The sequence below is a fragment of the Equus quagga genome, chromosome 13 (genome assembly GCF_021613505.1).
Source record: "Equus quagga isolate Etosha38 chromosome 13, UCLA_HA_Equagga_1.0, whole genome shotgun sequence".
Classification (NCBI taxonomy): domain Eukaryota; kingdom Metazoa; phylum Chordata; class Mammalia; order Perissodactyla; family Equidae; genus Equus; species Equus quagga.
The window spans coordinates 2,239,432-2,264,424 of record NC_060279.1 but is presented as its reverse complement, the minus strand read 5'-3'; the positions used below and the strand labels follow the sequence as shown (position 1 = coordinate 2,264,424).

At 50.0% G+C, this 24,993-nt stretch overlaps 1 protein-coding gene across 1 annotated transcript; it reads left to right on the top strand.

Moving 5' to 3' along the window:
* The first annotated feature begins 626 nt into the window (after nucleotides 1–626).
* PM20D1 (peptidase M20 domain containing 1) lies at nucleotides 627–23,895 on the top strand. The gene is made up of 13 exons (XM_046683560.1): nucleotides 627–845; nucleotides 4,771–4,857; nucleotides 6,724–6,956; nucleotides 7,612–7,698; nucleotides 9,033–9,166; nucleotides 9,463–9,582; nucleotides 10,373–10,448; nucleotides 10,700–10,761; nucleotides 11,014–11,092; nucleotides 13,175–13,246; nucleotides 19,493–19,661; nucleotides 22,052–22,151; nucleotides 23,403–23,895. The coding sequence occupies exons 1-13, from the start codon at nucleotides 677–679 to the stop codon at nucleotides 23,524–23,526; spliced, it is 1,512 nt and encodes a 503-aa protein (XP_046539516.1). The 5' UTR covers nucleotides 627–676; the 3' UTR covers nucleotides 23,527–23,895.
* Nucleotides 23,896–24,993: the final 1,098 nt, after the last annotated feature.

Below are 24,993 nucleotides of genomic sequence, written 5' to 3'. Positions count from 1 at the left end.
CACGGGCAATGGATACTGGGGGCAGCTATAAATCTCCACCATATTCTCTAAATTCGATTTCTGAGGCTACTGTTCACTTGATACCAAATCCGAGAAAGGACAACACAAAAATGAAAAATTACAGGCCAATCAAACTCATAAAGAAAACCGCAATGTCTACAGACAGAGTAATACTGTTTCGATTTCAAATGAAGCCAAGCCAGGGGCCTGGAGAGCTCCCCCACGGAACCTGGAGGAATGGTAGTCCAGTCCTAAGCTTTAGGGGAAGCGAGAAGCGGAGAAAGGTCTCATAAGCTCCGTTCATTTTATTTCGCTCTTCCCCCCTTTAATTTGACTCGCTGTCATATAGCAAGGGATTTTCAAGTATCTCAACGGAGAAGATCAAGTACAGACACGACTCGCCTCTCGCCTGAAGCCCTACATCACCTCTGGTGCAACCCCGCCGCCTCCAGGGCGAGAAACCACAACCCCCAACAGGCCTTGCGGGCCTGGGGCGAGGACATCTCGTTGATTGGTTGTCCCGCAGCCCCAGGCAAACGATGATTGGCCGGGTCTGGGAATGGGGTGGGGCTAAGGCAGTTGCGGGAATCCGAGCAGAGGCAGAACGAGGAGCGCGGCTGGGCATTTCGTGCCAGACGTCGGCGGCGGCGCGGCGGCAGCGGGCCGGGAGAGAAGCATGGCTCGGGGGTACGTCTGCGTGCTGGCCCTGGCGGCCGTGCTGCTGCTAGGTATCGCCGCCGTCTCCAGATCGAAGGGCCTGCGGGGCAAGGAGCCTCAGAGGGCGTCGCGAGTCCCTTCTGAGTTCAGCCAAGGGGAGCGCGTCGCGATGAAGGAAGGACTGAAAGGTGAGCCTGGGTCCTCTTCGCACACCTGTTCTCAGGTATAGGTCCCTGTCTCCTCGGGCCAACCCGTGACTCTGCTCTCCTGACTTAGAAGGACCGCTGCTCCTAGCCCCGGCACCTCGTGCCCTGGCTTGGGGGGCGCCACTCGTCCCCCAGACCTGGCTTCCGAGGCCTCCAGTGTTCCCTGCCTTTGTCCCTATTCGCATGGCCGTCACCTGCCCTGCCCCCGCTTGCCTCGAGGATTATAACACCTTTTAGTTGTATTTTTAACCTTTGAAAGATTTCGCTTATGTTAAATCTCTGGGATATCCTAAGACTGAAGGATGTTAATCTTATCTGCAGAGGCAGGAAATTGAGGCTTAAGTCAGTGAAATGGTCTTTCCCAGGACCCCACAGCAAGGACTGGGAACTGGATGAAAACATGTAGTGCCTATAGGACCCACTGGGCACCAGACGGCTCGAAGAAGGAGTGTGGGATGTTACTGCAGTGTGGGACAGTCCTAATTTCCTCTCCTAATTAAAGGACATCTCTCCCCTAGACCTCAAAACAAGGCTAAAAACTCGTTTATTTTCTGAATCTGCATTTTCCGAGACAAAAGTTTCTGTTGAATGCTAGATCCTGTGGGACAATGGGAGCCTTCCTCACCCTGAGGCTTTCATTAACAATGGATTAAAAGAAACTGCGTACATAGACATGTGCAGGCAGGTCAGGGAGCAAAGCTCACCCGCGTGGTTAAACATAAATTGTGTGTGTGCTGGAGTGACAGGCCTGGGAGGCAGAGCAGGACCTTCCCAAAGCGTCCAGGGTAAGTAGTTCTCTGAGAGGCACTGGGCAGCTGCTCGCTGGAGTCTCTTTGCACGAAGAAACCAAAAGCTAGATAGGACCCTAAAGTAGGGAACTCCTAACAGCATGGCTTACAACTCTGAGCAGGGGCAGAACCTGAGCTCAGCTCTCGCCTCTGCCTCTCATGTAGGTGGTTTATTTAATCTGTTTTGACCTTGGCTTATGGTCTATGGTGTAGGTTGGTCCTTAGCAAAACTGAGTACAGAAGTAAGTTTTTCCTTCAGAGGCCCTCCCTTGACTTCAAGCTGCCCTGGGGGCATTTGTTCCACTGTGTTTTTGGTTAGCTATCTGGTGAGATATTCTCATAATTCATTGTGTCTCCCCTCCCAGTGGTGGTCACATTTGACAGTGGAACTCTTGAAGAGTGTAAGGCCTTTACGGCCCCAAGGCCTGAGCCTGTTGGCAGTTCAGGAACTGAAACATCTGGGTAGGAGCAGGTCAGCCTATTTAGGACTGAGGAGCTGGTTTGGGAGCTCCAAAGTCCACCCCTTCCCAGGCGCCATGGGCCCAAGTAGCTGGCCTTGGTCTGCTGGGCCGTCTGAAGGAGTCAGCCCACTCTCTGCACACCAGACACACAGAGCCCCATTCGTGCCACATCCCAGGCCGATGTGCTCCTTGGGGTCCTCAAAGGGATGGTGGTTTTGATGAGGATTATTTTAGGCTGGTTACTGTTAAAAACTGCAGATGAGAAGGAGGCTCTGAGGAGTGGAATTTGCTTGCCCTTTGATGAGAGATATTTGCATTTGTGAAGGAAGTCTCCATCTGTGGGGGGTGTCTCCCTCTCTGCACCAGGGGGAAGGGGGGATGACCTTATGTCTAGAAACTCTTAATGGGGACGGCAAGGACTTAAGTCTTGCTTGTTGTGCTTGTCTGGTGACCTCATGTAGCTGACTCCCCCCACCACCAATGTCCTCCTTTGTCTTTAGCTAAAGATAATATTTAAGGTGGTGGCTTCTGCCATTTACTTGATCTGGTTTGATTCTTATCTAAAGTTATAGGACCACCCAATAACCAGACCCCACCTGCCCTGATACCATTTTAACAACTCTTTTTACATATTCTTTCCCTTGTCTTGTAAAGAGATAACTCACATACCTATGCCTTAAATTTAGCCCTACTCTCAACCCATGTTTTTGTTTTTGTTTTGTTTTGTTTTTGAGGAAGATTAGCCCTGAGCTAACTACTGCCAGTCCTCCTCTTTTTGCTGAGGAAGACTGGCCCTGAGCTAACATCCATGCCCATCTTCCTCTACTTTATATGTGGGATGCCTACCACAGCGTGGCATGCCAAGCGGTGCCATGTCCTCACCGAGGATCCAAACCAGTGAATCCCAGGCCTCCAAGAAGCGGAACGTGCAAACTTAACTGCTGCGCCACCAGGCCGGCCCCATCAACCCATGTTTGCAGCGGCAGCAGCAGCTCCTCCTGCCCGTGGGTCCTCTCCCCATGCAGCAGCTCCTCCTGCCTGTGGGTCGTGTCCCCATGCAGCAGCAGCTCTTTACTGCCCATTGGTCCTGTCCTCATGCTATTCCACACTGTTCTCTGAATAAAAGAGCACTACTGCCAGACCTTGAGAGTCCAAGAAATCTTTCTTTCGACTTCTCGGCTCACCAACCCCGCATCATTTCTGGTGGCCCGTACAGGGATCTTGCTTCAGGGGATCTGGCGTCAGGGGATGTTGCTTCAGGAGATCTTGCTTCATCGGCTTGTGAACTCGAGTTCTGGTCAGTGCCCTTTTTTCCTTGTGCCTTTCTCTTTTTCAAGGATGGATCTAAATTGACTTCTTCATTGGGAACCTTCTTGGACAGCTGTATGGATCTATGTTTGCTGCCCATGGCTACTCTATGGGGCAAATCGTGGCATTCAGCTTGAAGGGAATCAGTACCTTAAGCCTGAGGGTGATGGAGAATGAATTAATCCATTCCTTCCTGACTCTGTCTCTAATATATAAATTTTACATGGGCACGGGTCAACCACTTAAGTCATTAGGATAGTCGCCAATTTTTACAGTAACTCTCAGGTACTGCCTTCATAGTGTTAGTGACAGGAGCCAGGAGCTAAACTCCTCTAAATGAGGGGGAGTGACTGAGAGCTTGGGGGCTGACAATAACAGTGATTAGGATATAATTTCCTATATTGACTTGAGTATACACGCTCAGGAGGAGACGGTAAGGTGCAGTAAATTATAGTCCTGCCTGGTTATTCTTTGTGATGGCAGCACCAGTTGCTATTCAGATCTCAATGTGATAAAGGATTCTGTTTCCCTGCATCTTTGCCAATACTTGATATTATCTGTTTTTATAATTCTTTCAGTTTTATAATTCTTGTCAGTTTAAAATCCTTGTCAGTTTTACCTATCTTGTTAGATGTAAAGTGTTACCTTATTATTTTCTTGTGTTCCTGATCCTAGTGAGGCTCAGCATCTTGTTAGTCAGTGTCCCTTCTTTGCGAATACTGATTCATATCTTTTGTTGGGCTTTATCTTTAAGAACCATATTAGCCTAGGGGCCGGCCCCATGGCCAAGTGGTTAAGATGGAGCGCTCCGATTCGGCGAAACCTGTTTCTCTGGTTCGGATCCTGGGCGCGGACGTGGCACCGCTCATTGGGCTATGCTGAGGTGGCGTCCCACATAGATCAACCAGACGCACTCACAACTAGAACATACAACTATGTACCGGGGGGCTCTGGGGAGGAGAAAAACAAAAAAAGATTGGCAACAGAATGTTAGCGCAGGTGCCAATCTTTAAAAAAAAGAGTGAGAGAGAGTGGAAGTGTTACCAATTAAAAGAAAATTGAAATGAAAAAAAGATAACCATATCAGCCTAAATAAACCCCAAAGACTTGGGTTTAAATCTCGGTTCTGCTGCTTGTTTCTGGACCGTCTTGAGCAGCTCGCCTGACCTCTCTAAGTTTGTTTCCCTCCTTTGAATTAGGGAAGACAGCAGTGCCTGTCTCACGGGGTGGTTTTGCCCTCCACAATAAGATAGTGAATGCAAAAGAACTACTTCTGCGCAGAGGGCTGTGGGAAAACCAGTGGTTGTTATCATCTGCAATCTTGCGTCTCTGACGATCTGACTCTGACAGGTGCTATCCAGATTCCAACAGTGTCTTTCAGCCCCAACGAGTTCAACACGACAGCCCTGGCTGAGTTTGGAGAATACATCCATGAAGGTTAGCCACAAGCTGTGGAAGGGGTGGGAGGTAGCATGCGGACACGATTCTTTTACAAGGTGATAAAGGTTATTTTGTGACTGAGCAGTGGGCAGTCTAATTCCCACGGGCCTATTTTGAGTGCGTCTGTAGTGAGGGGGTACAGAAGGGAGCATCCAGGAGTGAGAATGGAGGCAGAATACAAACTCTGAATTTGCCCTTTGAAGAACTAAGGCATGCAGCTGTTGGGCTGGAGTCTGAACTCTCCCAATCTTTGTCCTAAATATGCGTCGGTTGATAAATATGATATAATCAAAAGGTAGGACTAAGAATTCCTTCTTCCTGTGCAAGTTGCCAGAACAAGACCCGTGCTCCTCCCTGCCCTCCCTCTGTACACGCACCCAGGCCCCCCGCCTGCGCAGGCCCTGCTGAAGGTTCATCACCGGCATGTTTCTGAGCTGCCGGGCAGTGACTGGGAGCTGTCACTTCAGTCTTCTGCCCTCGCCCCACCACCCAGGAGCTGAGGAACGATGGGTCGAGGGAAAACAAGGAGACTTGGAACAGCCTCCCGCCCCCGCCATGAAAAACTCCTGGGCAGTAGTGAGGCCATCTTCCTAAATCAAATGAGAAACAGCCACTTCCCAGCTGTCAGGCGCAGCGCGGCAGGTAGCCCCGCTCTAACGCTCTGGGCTGGGTGGATCTGGGGTCCGTCCCCAGCACCAGGCTGAGGCCGGGCTGGAAATCTTTACAAACAGGGAAATCAATATACAGTGACAGTAAACTAGAGAAGCTGGCGGACGAGATAAAAGCATTTTCTTCTTGCGGTTTTTGTTCAGGTATCCACAGAGGTATTTGGATTCTTCCAACAAAGCCCAGAGAGAAATAAAAGTTCTTTCTCCTATATAGTTAAGGCCACCTGTGTTAAGACCTATCTGTAACCCGAATTGTTGACCCTGGGAACATCTACACCTGCACAGAGAAGTGTGTCCTTGTGCTAGACAGAACAATCTTTTATCTCCATGTAACCCAAACTTTTTTTTTTTTTGGTGAGGAAGATTTGTCCTGAGCTAACATCTGTTGCAAATCTTCCTTCTTTCTGAGCTAACATATGTGCCCATCTTCCTGTATTTTTTGTATGTGGAACACTGCCACAGCATGGCTTGCTGAGAGGTGCGTAGGTCCATGCCTAGGATCCAAACCTGCGAACCCCGGGCCACTAAAGCTGAGCATGTGAACTTAACCACTCTGTCACCGGGATGGCCCCCCAACAGTTTTTTGTGAGAAAAATATCTCTAATTTTTTTAATACATTTAAGAGTCATGTTTGGTTGGTGGTTGGATACTGGGGCCTACTATGCTCAAAATTTAACACACCCGTAGTCTGCACAGCCTTGTAACGTGTATTTGTGCTAACATGTTACAGGTTGGACAAAGCCAGATCTTGAGCTATTGACTGTCATAGTGGTTGCGTCCTGATGTGCATGTTAGTACATAGTTACAGCACATGAAAATACAGGGAAGAGGAATTCCACGGTCATCTGGGCAAATCACAAATCAGTCTGGCTTTGTCCCAGAGGGCTTCCTAAAGGAGGCTGCATGTTTAAAAATGAAAAAAATGGGGCCAGCCCTGGTGGCCTAGTGGTCAGTTTTGTGGCACTCTGCTTCAGTGGTCCAAGTTTGGTTCCCAGGAGCAGACCTATAACACTTGTCTGTCAGTGGCCATGCTGTGGTGGTGGCTGACAAAAAAAAGAGGAAGATTGGCAACAGATGTTAGCTCAGGGAAAATCTTCCTCAGCAAAAAAAGGCACTTTTCATCAAATGGTAAGAAAACCAAAGGAAACTGTTAAATCTGGCTTTCTCTCCCTGCTTTTTATCCCTTTGCCTCTAGTCTTTCCTACAGTTTTCAAAACCAGCTTTATCCAGCATGAAGTCGTGGGAGAGTACAGCCACCTGTTCACTGTCCAAGGCTCGGACCCCAACTTGCAGCCCTACATGCTGCTGGCTCACATTGACGTGGTGCCTGCCCCTGATGAAGGCTGGGAGGTGCCCCCGTTCTCTGGGTTGGAGCGTGATGGCTTCATCTATGGTCGAGGCACACTGGACAACAAGAACTCTGTCATGGTCTGAAATGCCGTGTTCCCTCTGCCTTGGGGCCCTCAGGATGGGGGCAGTTGGCTGACCCCTGGGAGGCAGGAGGCTATGTAGAATGAGCTTTAGCTCTAGGAGATGTGGGCTCCAGCCGTCAGCCTCTCGCTTCCTTTTCTGGACCTTGATTTCTCAACGATGCAGTAGGCATTAGAGTAGATGATCCCCAGGGACCTTCCCAGCTCTGACATTGATAAAGTTATGTTTTCTCCAGGTAGTGAAAGTTTTTATGCAGAGCTGTGCTTCCCTACATCCTCTCCCCCAGGACCCTATGAATTTGTTCTCTGTAAAGAGTCTATCTGGGGGCCGGTCCAGTGGTGTCGTCATTAAGTTCACGCGCTCTGCTTCAGTGGCCCAGGGTTTGCAGGTTTGGATCCTGTGCGGGGACCTACACACTGGTCATCAAGCCATGCTGTGGTGGCGTTCCACATGCAAAATAGAGGAAGATTGGCACAGATGTTAGCTCAGGGCCAATCTTCCTCGCAAAAAAATAAATAAATAAAAATAAAGAGAGTCTGTCTGATCCTAGTCCCACCAGCCCTGATGCAGGCAGCTGAATGTTTCTGATGCCCTGGTATCCCCACTTAGATAATAAGCCTTTCCCCTCTTCTGTTGTGCTTCTGTCCCACAGGCAATTCTGCAGGCCTTGGAGCTCCTGCTGATCAGAAGCTACGTCCCCCGAAGGTCCTTCTTCATTGCTCTGGGCCATGATGAAGAGGTGGAGCCTGTTCACCCCACGTCTATCTCTGGGACCCCTGTTGGTGGTGGGGGGAGGGCTTCACCCTAGTCCAGTTTGCTCCCCAGCTGCAGGGTCTCCAGGATGTGGTGTGGTCTGCTGACTTCTGTGTGTATTTGTGTGCCAGAACCATCTAAGGCCCTTGACCATAATGCAGATTCCTGGGCCCTGGGCCCTAGATCTGAATTTGTTTTTAAAGGGTTTTACTTTTTTAGAGCAGTTTTCGGTTCACAGCAAAATTGAGAAGAAGGTATAGAGATTTCCCTTATACCTCCTACCCGCATACGTGCATAGCCTTCCCCCATTATCAACATCCCCCGCCAGAGTGGTACATTTGTTACAACTGATGAAACTACATTGACACATCATCATCCCCCAAAGTCCATAGTTTACATTAGGGTTCACTCTTGGTGTTGTATGTTCTATGGGTTTTTTTTTTTCTTGTCTTTTCTTTTTTTGATTAAGATTAGCCCTGAGCTAACATCTGCTGCCAGTCCTCCTCTTTTTGCTGAGGAAGACTGGCCCTGAGCTAACATCGGTGCCCATCTTCCTCTACTTTATACGTGGGACGCCTGCCACAGCATGGCGTGCCGAGCGGTGCCGTGTCCGTACCTGGGATCCGAACCGGGGAACCCTGGGCTGCTGAAGTAGATCACGTGCACTTAACCGCTGCACCACCAGGCCGGCCCGTGTTCTGTGGGTTTGCATAAGTGTATAACAACATGTATCTATCATTATGGTATCATGCAGAGTATTTTCATTGACCTTGAAACCCTCTGTGCTCTGTTCATCCGTCTCCTTCTCCCGGACCCTGGCAGCCACGCATCTTTTTACTGTCTCCATAGTTTTTCCTTGTCCAAAATGTCACATAGTTGGAATCAGACAGTATGTAGCCTTTTCATATTGTCTTCTTTCACTTAGTGATTTGCGTAGACCTGAATTTTTGACAAACTCCCTGATATATCAGAGGCCCGCAGGTGGGCCATCAATTTACACCTTGAGAAACACTGGTGTGATGGAAAGAGAATTAACAGAGAGCTCAATGAATGTGTTTTATTTCCAGTGACGCCACTTACTTTGACCCTGGGAAAGTCATTTCATTCTCCTAGTCCCAGTTTCTTCATTTGTGAAATGAAGGGTCTTACAGCTCTGACATTCTAGGATTCTAGGTGAGGCAGGATTGTCTACGACCCTGCCCCGCAGGAAGGAGACTGGGCGGCGCGGTTCTGGAGCCCCTTGCTAAGCTGAAGGGGTCCACTAGCTGTCTTTGGAGGTCTGGCTGAGAAGGACTGTGGCTTTGGGGGCCATGTCTGCAGGTGTCAGGGGCGAATGGAGCTCAGAAGATCTCAGCCCTGCTACAGGCGAGGGGCATCCAGCTGGCCTTCATCGTGGACGAGGGTAGCTTCATCCTAGATGGTCTCGTTCCCAACCTCAAGAAGCCCTTTGCCATGTGAGTAAAGCACGCTGTCTCCCACCTGGAAGGCATTCTCACCCCATGTGAGATGACAGCAGCCTGGGATCTGTGAGCTATGCTGAGACAGCTTCTTTTAATTCCTCTTGCTTTAGTCACTGAGCTTCAGCCAAGTTTGGGCTCCCCCGTCCCTTCCTCCTCTAGTCTAGATATTTTTAAGCGGCATGAAGCCGATCTCCCAGCCCCCTAGACCACTGTGCAGACGGGCCTGTGGGCCATGGCATAATTCAGGGCAGGAGGAAGTCAGGAGGGCCCTCTCTGATCCTCTCCTGCAGGGTTGCCGTCTCAGAGAAGGGTATGCTTAACCTCGAGCTGCAAGTGAACATGACTCCAGGCCACTCTTCAGCTCCTCCAGAGGAGACAAGCATTGGCATCCTCGCAGCTGCTGTCAGCCGGTAAGCGGCTCCCGGCCCTGCTCCCTTGCCAGACTCACCGTGGAAGACCTGGCACTTTCTCACTTTGACTTTGAAGAGGCTAAGCTTCCCACCCTGAAGCTGGCTGAGAAGCCATGGTGGGGCCTCAGGGAGGAGAGGGCTGCAGCACCCAGGCAACAGGGAGACGCAGCAGGGGATGTGTCCACATGGCAGGCAAGACCAGCAGGGGAAAGCTGGATCAGGTAGCTGGAGGAGTGCAAAGTGCAGAACAGGAGTCAGAAATCGAAAATGGCTATGACGGGTAGAGTTGTGTGACTTTTCCACCTGCCCCCGCAAAAGAAGAAAGACAAGTAAAGGCAGCTGGCTGTGGGTGAGGACAGCAGGGTCTGTGACAGCGGAGCTCACCTCTGCCTGGGTTTTCTTATAAAGTGGGAAGAAGAACTATCTTTATTCAGTTAAATATTTAGCTGACCATCTACCGTGTTCGGGGCTCTGTGCCCCGTGATGTACGGTGGGGGAGAGCAATCTCTCTCCTCCAGGAACTCACAGTTCTGCCACAGTGTGGGAGGTGCCATGAGAGGAGGGTGCGCTAACTCGGATTGGTAGACAGGGATAGCTCCTGCTGGTGGAGAAGAGGTGGTCCAGCTTGTGCCTTGAGATCTTGGAGTGGTTGGGTTGGTAGAGGTGATAGAGAGGTGAGTGGGAGATGTCCTGGCCAGGCCTGTTGCAACATCCTCTCTCCCTCCTTCTCTTCAGACCGTGATCTTTGACTGGGGTTAGGTAAGTCTTGAGAACTTCATTTCTCTTCCAGACTGGAGCAGACGCCAATGCCAAACATGTTTGGAGGCGGGCCATTGAAGATGGCATTGCAGCAGCTGGCAAATGAGGTGTGGGAAAGAGTCTTGCCGGCTCCTGATCAGCTGTAGAAGAGGAAGAAAGAGTGTCAGAGAAGTAGCCTTTAGAGTAATGAAAAGGCCCTAGGTTCACAGTGCTCTGCCTTCTGTGACCTATTCCCGTCCAGTGGCGGAGCCAAGACCTAAGGGAGATCTCAAGCAGGGAGAGACCCAGGCCTCGGGTACAGTGGTCATCTCGTACTGACCCCTCTGACGTCTTACTGACCTGGTTCTTTCCCTTCCAGTTTCCCTTCCCTATCAATATAGTGCTGAGCAACCTGTGGTTATTTCGGCCCCTTGTAAGCAGGTAAAGTTTTGTCTTTCTTTCCCTCACATCCCCCACCCCAAATTTCCCCAGCCCCTCGGCCCCTCACTTTGGCTTACCTGGGCCTGACTAACTGTCCCTCAGCCACAAGGCACTATATCTAATTCATCTCTAGGATGTCCCTCCTAGTCTTAAAGCTCTCCAAGGTTCAGGGAAGTGGGTGATCCTCCAATCAGTTCTTTCTGCATATTAGACAGTTCTTCCTAACATCTGACCTTAGTCCTTTTGCTTTAGGTTAATGGAGAGGAATAAGATAACCAGCGCACTGGTCAGGACCACCACAGCAGTCACCATGTTCAAGGCAGGGATCAAGGTAATATTGCCTGGTTCCTCCCAGACACCTTTTCCTCGATGCCCACCTACACCTCCATCCTTTGGCTTTATCTCTGGCTCCTCCTTCCTCCTCTGCTTACAGTTTGAGTAATAGGAAGGCCCAGAGCTGAACTGTCCTCTGTCATCAGTTGGTTAACCCTCAAGAACAAGTGTTCTAGCTGAGGTCTACAGAACCTCTGAAATTGCTGGCCAGATTTTGTATATGTGTAATGTATGGGGTTCACAGCCCCCTCAGGTTCTTCGGGTCTGTACTCCTTCCAGAAAACAACCATTACGGGCCAGCCCAGTGGCGTAGCGGTTAAGTTTGTGCGCTCCGCTTTGGTGGCTCAGGGTTCACTGGTTCGGATCCCGGGTGCGGACATGGCACCGCTTGGCAAGCCATGCTGTGGTAGGCGTCCCACAAATAAAATAGAGGAAGATGGGCATGGATGTTAGCTCAGGGCCAGTCTTCCTCACACACACAAAAAAGCAAAACAACCATTATACTAGTGTCAGGAGGAGGAGTTATTTGGGAGTTAATACTCATTCAACGTGTTATGTATTTACCTAGCATTTTGGTCATGTAGACTAAAGGTTTCTAACCTTTCTACCACCAAGGATCTTTTTATTATTCTTTCTCATATTTTGAAAGATTTGTCTACCTAACAAATTTAATGAATGATTAATGTATTTTCCCCTAGTGTTATGCTGAATTGAAAGAGAGAAACTTACCTGCCATTTATAAAATCTAGAACGTTTGTGATCTATACCACACTTAAAATATACACATTGTCCTCTCCCGAAATACACTAAATATTGAGTGGCCTTAGAAAATGTAAATTCTATATGAGGCTTACTTGCATAGAAATAAGTTTCAGGGGAATCAACACTGAAAAATTTTTATTCCAAGAACTGCTTTTCAGCAAATTGGTCTACTTCCAGTTGGATTGCCCACTTAGGGACATCTCTGTTTAAAGGAACAAGCCACAGCCACACTCGTTAGCCTGGGCCTGGTCTCTCTCAGATCTTGAAAGGAGTGAGACCATTCCTGTTACTACCAGTACTACCAGCCCCACTTCGAGGAGCACACTGACCTAGAACACACCGTGGCCTTTGGACATCTGGTGATCTGGAGCCCAGGTTGAGTACACGTGATTGGTGCCTCAGAATTAATTCCCGGCGTAACTGGAGTGTCCAGTGTCAGCCAGGCCCAAGCCGTCTTCACCAGCTGCCTAGAGTGTTCACCAAAATAATCGTACTGTGTCCTTGCGTTGGAATGGTGCTTTTATCTATCCAGAGTGCTTTCCCATTTGTTCCTCCGCTTGATCCACCTGACAGCTCTGTGAGCGTTATTGCTCCAATTGCCAGTTGAAAAACAGAGGCACAAAAAGGTGGTAATTATTCAAAACCACACAGCTAATTTGTAACAGCCCAGTTCTCCTATTCGTAGTCCGGTGCCTTTTTGCAGCATACCACTTCAAAGAAAGACATGCAACTGAGGAGTCGGTTCTCTCATGGCCTCTGAGGAAAAATCCCTTCATAGCTTAACTCTCTTCTCCAGTTAGTCCTGGGTTCTTCCTAGTCAGGCCAGGCAGAGTCAAATTTCACAGCTGGACATGAGAAACCACCACCAGCACCATCATCCCCCTCAGGGATCAAACATGCCATCATGGGGGACTGCAGAGGCTCTGGGTGCCCTGTCCAGAGGGCACTAACACTGACCACTGGGGACCCTGGGAAAGAGCGCACATGGAAGACTGCCAATGGCCCTGCACGGTGCCGAAACAGACGTCTGGGTCAGAGAAAGCACTTCTGCTCTGAGCAGCTCTCTGTGACCCCCTCCAGCTCCCAGAAGCCTGAAGGTCTGGCCTGAAGCAGAGACAGACCTCTAGCTCTGAACATAACCACATGGGAAGGGCCCAGAGAAGGAAGCCAAGGGGCAGGCTGAAACAAGTAAGCCCAGGACCTTTAAATCAGATTGCTTCCTTCCCTCCTCCTGGTGGTAGTTGACGTTTCCTGGGCAGGGCTCAGGCGTAGGGGACTTGAGATTGGATCAGGCCAGAGTTTGTGCTTCTCTCTCTAGGTGAACGTCATCCCCTCGGTGGCCCAGGCTACAGTCAACTTCCGGATTCACCCTGCACAGACAGTCCAGCAGGTACGTGCCATATGTCCCGACAACTAGTCCAGCATCAGGAAGGGTGGCCCTGGGGACCTTGGTGTAGCTGCAATCCCAGGGCTGGCCCGGCCTCTCATTTGCTCAGCCAGCACTTTTCAGAGTCTTCGTGTGCCAGGTACTTGGCCAGGGTGGGCCATCTCTGGTTTCAGGAACTTGGAGTCTCGCGGGGTGCGGATGGGACATGAATGCTGGGGCAAACACACACAGTGGGCTTGCTGGGCGTTGGGGGCTGTTCTAAGGTAGACACACACTCATAGAATCCCCACAGCCACCCTATGACGTAGGAGCTGTGTTCTCCCCCTTTCACAGGGAAAACAGAGGCACACATCAACAGTGCAGGTAAGGAACGTGCCCAGGACAGCACTTCTAGGAGTCCAGTTCCAGAGTCTGTGCTTCTAGCCACCACACTGATCGTAACAATTGGGATGAACAAATTACCGTAGGACCAGTGCAAGGAAGGGGACTGATGCTACCTCTGAGGGTCAAGAAAGTCTTCTGACCACTAGAAATTTCAGCTGGGACTTAAAAGACAAATAGCACTTTTCTAGAAGTAAGGCAGTCAGAGTAAGGCTAAAGTAAGGATAAGGAGTATCCTCTAAAGAGTAGGATAAACTGGGGAGAAGTGATGGGAGATGAAAGCGGATCAAGGCCTTGGTGCCACGCTGAGGAGTTGGAGATCTGATCTGTGGACAGGAGGGAACTGTGACGGTCTCCAAACAGGGCTGTGCTGTGCTCAGATTTGCTTCTAGGGGGACAGCGCTGGTGGCAATGCAGAGGAAGAGCCGGGGCGGGAAGAGACAGTTAGGAAGCGGTTGCAGCGTCTCGGGCAGTGGGCATGAAGGTCTAAGTGGAGGTGGTAGACATGGGGTGGTGACGGGGGCACCTGCCAGAGGTGTGGGAGAGGGCTCAGGGCGTGGTGTGTGACAGATGGGGGGTGAGGGCAGGATGACTCTAGGGGTTTTAACCCGGGTAGTTGGCCAGGTGCTGATGCCTTTAAGCAAGTTCGGGAGTTCGGAAAGAAGAACAAGTTCGCAGAGAAACACGATAGTTTAGAAGATCAAGACACTTAGAATATATTAATAGGCAATTATAAGTACCTCAGGTCCAGAGAGAGAATGAACTGGAGGTAGAGGCTAGAGAGTTATTAACAGAATTGAAACCTCTAGAGTCAATAAAATCCCATGTGAGGGGCTGGCCCCGTGGCCAAGTGGTTAAGTTCGCGCGCTCCGCTGCAGGCGGCCCAGTGTTTCGTTGGTTCGAATCCTGGGCGTGGACATGGCACTGCTCATCAGGCCACGCTGAGGCAGCGTCCCACATACCACAACTAGAAGGACCCACAACGAAGAATATACAACTATGTACCAGGGGGCTTTGGGGAAAAAAAGGAAAAAATAAAATCTTAAAAAAAAATAGTCTTAAAAAAAAAAAAATCCCATGTGAAGGACGTGTGCAATTAGGAGAGGAGAGTGGGGCCGGCCCGATGGCACAGCGGTTGAGTGCTCACATTCTGCTTCGGTGGCCCAGGGTTCATCAGTTTGGATCCCGGGTGCAGACCTACGCACCACTTGTCGGGCCATGCTGCAGTAGGCGTGCCACATAGAGTAGAGGAAGATGGGCACGGATGTTGGCTCAGGGCCAGTCTTCCCTAGCAAAAGGAGGAGGATTGGCAGTGGATGTTAGCTCAGGGCTGATCTTCCTCAAAAAAAAAAAGTTAAAAATGAGGAGAGGAGAGGGTTGAGCACAGCCTTGCAGTGGTCTGCTACAAACATCAATTTAAAAATTATTAAAATGAACTTAAGTCCTATGACAAGGGGATGGTGCCTTTAGAGACTATAGGAAAAGGGACGGGTGCTGTTAGAGACTATAACAAGGGACCGACCAGACCTTGTGTGGGGTCAGGCCAGGCTTCCCTGACTAGGTGACATTTGAGCTGAAATCCAAGGGGTGAGTAGAAGTTATACAGAATGTTTGGCATCTACAGGAAAGAGCAGCTCCTTTAAACATCAGGTAAGCTAAGAAGAATTCAAAAGGTGAATCTAATCCTTCACAGCATGATCAAAAGAGCCCACCCGACATCTGTCCGAGGGATAATGCGCTCAAGGACGAAGCAGGGCTCCGGGCAGGAGGGGTTTCCTGAGTCTCTGGCCAGCCACACCTAGACTCTGGTCCCTTCTCCCTCAGCCGTTCCCCATGGAGGGTTTTGTTTGTCCTCACACAGGGTGGGAGGCACACCCCTCGTTGCAGGGCAGGGAGGAGAACAGGCATTCGCAGGGCCTGGGACCAGTGGGAGCCCTGTGCTCTGCTGCTTTTCATCGAGCGCCAACCTTTGTGCTCTCCCTGGGCTCATGGGGCCAGGAAATCACTCAGTTTCCCTCATTGAGCGTCTTTCCACCAGTGTTTTTCCAGCCTCACTCCCAACTCCATGCCCTTTCCAAGGCCTGTTTTCCACGAGCCGGGGCTTTCATCTCCCTAGGTGCTGGCACTCTTCCCTCCTCTAGTCCCCGGCAACAGCGGCCTTCCTTCCCTGTCTGTCTGATGAGATCCCTGGAGTCCTTGGGCCATCCTGCCCCCCTGCCCCAGTGAAGAATGGAAAGCCTCCATCATCCCGGACGCACAGCGCCCCTTTGTCCTCATCACTCCTCTCCCTCGTGCCCAGTGCCACGAATCAGGGACACTCCCTGCTGCTCTGACGGCAGAGGCTGCAGAGCCTTGGGCTGGATCTGGTGGGAACATAAACGGCTCCCAGAATCCTGTTCCTCCATCTTTACCTGGTCTCCCTCATGTCGTGCATCTCACTAGGTCTCCAGCACCTGCCTATGAGGAGCAAGAGTCTTCAGAAATGGAATAGGCTACTATGTGGAAAGGAAGATTTGTTCTGAATGGGCCTCAAGGAGTACAAATTAGGCCGCTGGGAGGTGCTTAAGATGAGCCCCCCCCTTAAAGGGGAGTTTTGGAATATGGCACCTTGGATGGTAATGAGCTCCTCGGAGGCTGGATGCCCACCTATCTAGCATGTTGTACAGAAGACTCCTTCCTTCCTTGATTTGTTCATTCACTAAGTGGCTACTGTGGGCTAGACATTCTAAGTGCTTCTAAGCACTTGGGAAAATGGTGAACAAGACGGTCAAGATTCGCATTCTAATGGCACTTACATTCTAGTAGGGAAGACAGCACTAAGCAAGTAATGAAACAAATGAACAAGGCGATTTTTTAAGAGATGAGTACCATAAAGAAAACCATAGGATGGTGTGTCACAAGGTGGTTGTGGGGTGGGGGTGGAACAGTGGGCTGCTCTCTGAGGAGGCGTTTATACTGAGACCTGAGGAGGAGCAAAGACCTGGGGAACAGCATCCAGGCAGCAAGAGCACAGCCCTCTAATTTCGACAAAGGTGAGATTCTGCTGAGCATTTATGATGTGTCTAGTACTATGTTATATCCTGTAGAGTATATATAATATCAAAACAAAAAAAATGAGAGGGGTCAGATGCGACAGGAAGCCGTATCTCAGTTCGTTATAAGGATGACATTCATAACCGAGTTGCTCAAAGGTGGGATGGCATATGGCACAGGAGGGTGAGCCCCTTGCCGCTGGAAGTTTACAAGCACAGGTGGGCTGCTAGCTGCCGTGGATGTTCTAATGAGCAGCCTCACAGCAGGACAAGCTGGATTTATCATTCTAAAGACCTTACCAATTTTTAAGTATCCGTTGTCCTTGCCTTCAACAAATTTACCAGTCACTTGAGAGGAAAATATATCTAAAGAGGAAACAGAGACTAACATAATGGTGTGGGCGTGTGCTATAAGGGCTGTGGGAGCTCAGAGGAGAGAGAGCTCAATGTGCTCTAAAGTGACCTTAGACGTCCTCGTACTGTTGACAAGTCCCTCCTCCTGGTCTCATCCTTGTGCCTCTGATCACTACCCAGGGTGCCCCCCTCTTCAAAACAAGTAACGGCTGACATTTATTGAGCCTTTTCTCTGTGCCAGGCGCTGCCTAGGCATGTCGCATATATTTCAGTAGTGGTCACGACCGCTCACCAGGTAGATGCTGCTATTATCCACAGGTTAACAGATGAGCACGGGGTTAAGGAGCTTGCCCGAGGTCACACAACAGTAAGCGGCTGTCCAAGGCACAAAGTTTGGCGTCACTCCTCGGTTTTTGTGTGCCCCTTTCCATTCTCAGACTGCCTTTTGCCTTTTCTCCATCCATTTCATATCCTTCTTTCAAATTCAGTATTCTTCAAATACTCTTCCTTCAAACTCCGCCCTCTTTCTGGCTCTACTCCTCACCATCTCAACCTATAGGTACCTTGGAAGCAGTTACGCCTTGTCCTTGTGAAGTCAGACCGACCGGGTTCAGATACCCAGCTCAGCCATACTGCTGTGTAACCCTGGGCAAGTTACTTAGTGAGAAGACTCCTGTTATTTTGATTGGTTCACATCTTTTAAATTTCATGCCTTTTATGTTCTTGGTGCTGGAAATATAGAAATGAGGTAGAGACAGCTCTGCCCTAGAGGCAGGACCTGGCCAGCAGCTAGTGGGAAACGGGCTCTTGTGGCCTCTCACTGAGGAGGGTGCAATTTGTGTGCCTCTTGAATTTCTGGGGGCAGTAAGTAATTTGGGGCAGAGGGCACAGTCCCAACTCACCTTATAGGAAATGACTTCAGGAACGTCCCAGTGGGTCTAGAATATATCAAAACTATATATAATTCTTACATCACAGTATTTGGAACGTAAGTGCTAGAGTGAAGATAAGCTCTCATGAGTGAGTTGACCTCCCCCCAATCCAACAGCAGGGGATTTGGTTTGGCTCAAATGGTGGTGTCTAAGCCAAAAGTAGGAGCCCTCATTTCCTTTCCAGACTCAGCTCCTAGCATGCTTCGAGGGGACACTGACCCAAAAGGAGTACTCTTGAGATAATGTCCCCCGTGGGATGCTCCCCTGTCTAGGGCAGAGGCAGTACAAGGCACCTGCTGATCAGATGGGTTGAGACTGTGCTGGGGCTTTCCCTTGGTGGCTGGGTGGCTTTGAGGGGCCAACGTAAGCCAAGCTTCTGGGCCAGTCCCACATGGCTGTGTGGGACCTGATCCTCAGCGTCTGCTCTACATCCTGCCTCAGACCAGGACTTTGGCTGGATTCAGCTCTAGTCATGTCAGACTGAATTTTCTAGGAGCTTCCTCAGGTTCTTTCCTGAGGAAAGGAGCCAAAGAGAAAACTTGAATCTGTTACCAAAACCAAAGTGGGTTCCCTCCTGGTGAGTTAAATCAGACTCTCCACCAGAAGTGGTTGTCTCACAAAGTAAAGTGTATTTGCAGCAAACAGGAGACCACGAGGAATCATTTCCAGAGTCATGGTGTCTCCAAACAAAGGGAAGCAGGGACCTTTTATTTTGGATAGGAAATGAATATTCGAAAGGGAGAGGTGGGTGTTGGCTTGCACAGGCTCAGTTGGGAAATGCTTCCACACACACTGCAGGTGATGGTAATAAAGCCTAAGCTCCTCCTGGAGAGATCTTAGCCTTAAACATAAGGCAAAAGCAAAGGTCACAGTGGTGAGGCTTAGTCTGGTTCGTGGAGATTGGTGATTGCATCTCCTTAACGTAACAAAAGGGAGAAAAACAATTTGGAAAAACAGTTAAATGCATCCAAACCCACCCTAGAGTTCCCCGGGGCAGTTAGTGGGTGACAAATGCAGTCCCTCAGCTCCTCACTTTGTGTCTCTGAGCTCATCTTCCTGGCTCTGGTGCAGTTGGTTACAAACAGGAAGCAGGGATGTCCAGAGAGGGGAGGACAGTGTGTGACCCTTTCATCACCTGTCTGAGACTGTCCCAGGTTGAAGTGAAGTCATCACGTCTAGCCCCCTGCCTCCAGGTGGTTGAAATTGCCATTCGGCTGTTTCTTCTATGATTTCACCCAGCCGGTGGTTCACAACCCAAGGGGAAGGCTGCGTAATTTCCTGATTTTCCACTTCCCCACCTGCCTCTTGGCTGTGAGGCAAGGCCCCGAACATTAACCTATATCTTCCATGCTGTAGATGCTTCGCAGGAACACCTAGCTCGTCTGTCTCCTATGGTCAGTCGGCTGAAATTGAGGTCCTGGTGCTAAAATGCGTCTCTGTCAACACCAGGGCCTTGCCTTGCTGGAGAGAAATCAGGACTGTTTAAATTCATATGGTACTTGGATAGCAGATGAGCAAGAAATCAAACTCCCTCTGTTTGCCCCCTTGAGGTCCTAGAACTCGTCAAGAACATTGTGGCTGATGACAGGGTCCAGTTCCACGTGCTGAATGCCGTTGACCCCCTGCCCAACAGCCCCTCTGACTCTCAGGCTTTCGGCTACCAGCTGCTCCGCCAGACCATCCAGTCCGTCTTCCCGGAGGTCCACATTGTTGTCCCAGGTAATGACTTCGTCAGCTGTGGCTGGAGGGAGGTGGGGGCTGTGCCTGTTTCCTCTCCAGTGTCCACTGCCCCACCCCCACCCCAGCTGTTCAGCCTGGAAACAGCTGGCTGCTTCCCCACCTGATGAGACTGGAACTGTATTTTCCCCTCCGAGTGGAAGTGAGAAAGCAAACAGGAAAGGAGCAGAAACAATAAATTAGGTCAGTCAAGCCCAGGTCCTTGCTTAACCCAGGCCAGCCACTCTGGTATGGAGGAGAGGGTTGGCCCTGATTCCCCTCCTCTGGAGGAGCCACAGAGCGGGCCACATTCCCCCCAGTCTGGTTCTGATCTGTTCTAGGACACCAGCTCAGCAGCAGACCTCTGAACCGCAGCCCAGACATGCCTCCTGGCTCTACTGTTGGCATCAACTCCCTTCATCTCTCCCAGCAGCGGCACCTCTGGGACCTATCCCCAGTCTTCCACCATACCTTCCAAATCTGTGCTGTGTGGACAGCGGTTCTCAAATTTAAGAGTGAAAGAGGATCATTTAGAGAGCTTATTAAAATGCAGACTACCTAGACCCACTCCCAAAGATTCGGGTTAACCATGTCTGGAGAGGAACCAGGAATCACCTTTTAAACAAATAGCCTGGGGGATTCTGACACCAGATGAAGGCTGACCACAGTTTGGGATTCTTCAGTCTGTGATGTCAAGAGAAGATGCTCTGATATTAAGACCTGTGTTCAGTTTCCTTCTATGTGGGTTTAATTGTGGATTCCCTTATTTTCTAAGCTCCTACTTAGGACCTGCCCCTTTGCTAGGCATGGCTCCTTAAAGAGCTTAGGGTGAAATTCTGTTATCTCCAAATTCCTCAGGCATGAAAAAAGCAGACTTGTTTTTTTCAATCAACTTAAATCTGACCCACTCCTCAGGAAATTCAACCTCAGATGTTATTGAGGTCTCCAAGCACCCCACGGCCCCCACCTTGGATTGGGCCCTCGGGGTCTTAAGCAACAACGTAGCATTGGGATCCCTTAGCCGGTGGTCATCGGTCGTTGTGGTTACCTCTGAGACATCCATTGTCCCAGCCACAAAGTCACTTCAGGTTGAAGATTTACACTGATTCCCTGGCCTGTCTGGGGTGTGGATCTTTGATTCTAAACCTAAGATCCTCCCTGAACACACCAGGCAGCCATCCCCTCTGAGGTCTGCCACTTCCTTGGACTCCTGCCACAGAGCAGGGCCTGGGTCCCCACCGTCCAGGGATCCTGGCCCTCACAGTTCCAGAGTTGTTCTCTCTTGGCCCTCAAAGGCTCCCTCCTTTACACTCTCACTTCTGGGGCACCTGCCATAATCCCATCAACAGAGTTAGGCTTGTACGGAAAAAAGATAAGCAGACATCAATTGGCAGAAATCCCTAAAGCAAGGAATTGTGAAGGGCCTAATTATCCATTTAAAACCAGGAGTGGAAAGTAGAACAAAACAAATTACCATTGCAAATCACGCCACCCCACTTTATTTTATTTTATTTTATTTTTTTAAAGGTTTTATTTTTCCTTTTTCTCCCCAAAGCCCCCTGGTACATAGTTGTGTGTTGTTAGTTGTGGGTCCTTCCAGCTGTGGCATGTGGGATGCTGCCTCAGCATGGCCTGATGAGCGGTGCCATGTCTGCGCCCAGGATTTGAACTGGCAAAACTCTGGGCCACTGAAGCGGAGCACGCGAACTTAACCACTCGGCCACGGCCACGGGGCCGGCCCCACCACCACACTTTAATTGATGCTCCAGGGGGTCTTTTCCCAAAGAATACTCCTACTGAGGACAAATCCCAGCGCCAGCTGGGGACTGTGGCAACCTGCTACTTTCAGGAGAGTGGGACATTCGAGAGTATCATGGGACTTTCCAAACCTGAGGTTTGACTCTAGGAAGACAGTCATCCTCCAGAGGACAAAAATAACAGGAAATTATGTTCTGCTCTAAGAAGATTGCATGTTACAGCAGTAAAGTTCCCCAGAGAGTGTTTATTTCTGACCTAGGGTGATATACAAGAAAGCTCAGACAATAAAGAAGTGATACCTAGATTTCTGAAACAGTCTGGCTACATATGAAATGAAGATATCAGCCTCCCTGGTCACCACAGAGAGAGGGCACTTAGCTTTGGTACATTCAAGGGATAGCTCGCTAATGTTCTTGGGAGAAAATGCCATGTTTCTGGCTGAAATGGTGTTTTAGTAAAGTTTTGAGAATGGGTAGCCTGAAGGACAAAAATTCATAGCTGCAGCTTCCCAGGAGGGCCCAGGCATTATTCTCTAGTGACCCTGGGGCTTAATTTTCCAGCCAGCCCACCTCCCACCACTGCCTTGTCTTGGTTGCTCACATAAAGCCCCATTCCTCTGCATCTTCCCTTTCTAGGTATTTGCATTGGCAACACAGACAGCAGACACTATACGAACCTTACCACTGGCATCTACCGGTTCAACCCCGTCTACCTGCAGCCTCAGGGCTCCTATGGGTGAGTGAGTGGAATAGGTTTAATAATAGGGGGGAGAGGAGATGCACCTGACCTGTCCCTTTCCCAGCCTGTTCTCCTGACAGTCCACAGAATGGAGGAGAGCCAAGGTTTGCACAAAGTAGAGACACAGTAGAAGCCAACTGGCCAACTTTCCTCGTTGCAGTCTTGCCACTCCCCAGAATTTGTGGGAATTGGCCACTATTTTTCAGAGATGGAGATAATCAGATGATTGCAGAGAACCTGGGGGAATTAGCACCCTTGGGTGCCAGTCTCAGCTCTTCCTCCCTTTCGGAGAGTGCTTACCCTCTGGACCTCATTTCTGCCTAAAATGGGGAGACTCCAGAGTTCTCGATTACCACTCGGTGAAATACAGACACACATGAGGTCAAAGCTGGGCTCGTGTTTTGAATTCTCAGAAGAAAACACGCTATAGGGGTCTAAGACGTGATCACTAATTCTGACTCCTGTGTGTGACTTACTACTTTGTGGGTTCTTCAGCACATTTTCGGTCTTGGGAGTGTGGGGAGATGATTTCCACTTACCTGTCTTCTCATCACATTCAGACCTGATTCTCCACCATAAGTCACTTTCCAACAGCATGAAAATATTTGAATATTTGCTTAAGAACAGCTTTCACGGGTTGTTTTTGTTTGTTTTTTAATGGGGGTGGGGCAGGTACTACTCTTTATTTGCTTTCATCTTTGAAGTTACATGTGTGGTCTGGTCATCTGTTGCATTGTGTTGTGGTGTTGTGTGGAGGCAGGTTGCGGGCCTGACATCCGATGGGGAAGTCCCTAGGTGAAGCAGAGAACCCCATAGGTACCCTGGGCATTTGCCCTTCCTATCCTCTTGTTCGCCTAGTAATGTGGGGGGGGGGGGGCAAGGGGGGTGCTGGCTTAGAGTCTAGCTGGGGACTCTGGCCTTAAGAGAAAGAGAATTAGAAAGATAATTTCCCCTCAGAGGAGAAATTATTGAATGGATTTCAGAGGAGGAGATGATTTTGGACTCCCCAGGAGTTCATCATCATCTATCCCCACTGTTCTTTGCCATGGGCATGGATCCTGGAGAGATGATCAACATGTCACATGAAGCTTCACTTCTCGCTAAGGGCCCCTCCCACCTTGCCCACTTCCTGCCTCTGGAGGGTCCAAGGCCAGTGCTTCAGATGATGTGCGGTGCGGGTACTCTGTAATAACACTTGACCACAGCAGTTGGCTCTCTCTTCTCTTCCCCCAAATCTCTTTCCCTCAGCATCCACGGACGCAATGAGAAAATCTCAGTCCAAGCCTATGAGACCCAGGTGAAGTTCATCTTTGAGTTTATCCAGAATGCTGACAGAGACTGGGTGCTGGTTCCTCACCAGCACGAACTGTAGGGTGGAGGAGCCAGCTGCATTAGGGGTGCCTGATGCTGAGTGAGGACCAACCCAAGGGGGAAGCCAATGTTGATGGAAGTTTTGGTCAAAACCACATTGTAATACATCACCCATCTGCCTTGCTGTCTCCTGAACTCACCCAAGAACTAGGCTGGGGAGTAGGGGGGCCAGCATATTTCTTCTTGCTGTACCTTCCTTTCCCTTCCTCCCCGCTTGGATTATCTAGCTGGCTCTTCATCTCTCCTCTCCTGCCCCTGCATCCCTCCCTTTATCCTCCAATTTATTCTACATCTGGAGCAGGACTTAGGCAAACTGTCATACTACTATAATTACCACAACAGTTGGTCAAATAAAGTGATCTGTGCAGCATCACCTGGTCACTGAGGGGTGAAACTGAGGCAGGGGACTTTGGAGGAATCCCAGACCTCCTGGTTCTGGAAGCTGGAGCCTTGAGAAGAAAGCCTCTGTCCTTGGGCTCCTCCCAAGGGCTCCCTGGGCTTTGCTCCCTCCCCTGCCCTGTTCCTGCCACCTGCTGCTGCTGTCCCACCCCAGGAGGCACTAATCTGTGGAAACATTTCCCTGGCACTTAATGTGGGCTGAGCTCCCAAGGGAAGGGCTCTCGTGATCCAGCCTCTCAGTGGAGGCCAGGCCTGGCACCATGTCCTGGTTCAGACCTATTAAAGGGAAGTGGAGGGCACAGGGTGGGGAGGGAGGGGGGAGGAGACTGGCTTGAGGGGTTCTGCCCTGGCTAGTGAGGCATGAGGAGGGACAAGCTGCCCTCCCTTGGGGACAGCAGAGCCCCTGTCTTTTTTCTCTGGAATCCAACCCTGAGCATACTTGAATCTGCTCAGTAGCTGCCAGGTGGGGGGCATTGGAAGGCAGCATTTCTTGGCTCACTGGCTGGGAGCTGTACTTTGTGCATCACAAGGGACTTGGGGTCACGGAGGGAGGCAGAGGGAGCAGGGACCTGTGAGACTCCCTTTTTTTTCCCTCACCAGACAAGGACCTTTCATGCCTTCCTGGGATTTGTCAGCAGTGGGCTCCTTTTCCCTCCCCCCTCGCCACCTCTACCCCCACCCCCAGTGCCTGTGAGCTATTCCTTGGAGCTCGGGCTTAATGGGAAGTATTAGAAACACAGTGCGGGGATTATTTGAGATTTTTTGCTACTCCATGATTCACATTCCTTCCCTCACCCTCCCTTTTTTGGCCAATTCAGTACTTATTCAGCCTTTGTTAAGGGGTGAGCTGAAAAACAAAACACTCCTTCACGTTTGTACAGAGCTGTGTAAAATGCTTTCATCCACCTTACCTCATCGGAGCCCCTCAAGAGCCCCATGAAGAAAGTACTGCTCCCCCTTCTTACCAGGAGGACTTGGTTCTCAGAGAAGTTACACAGATTCAAACCCTTGTCACCTGTCCCCAAACTCACTGTTACTCCATGATCCTAAGTTACTGATGGCATCCACT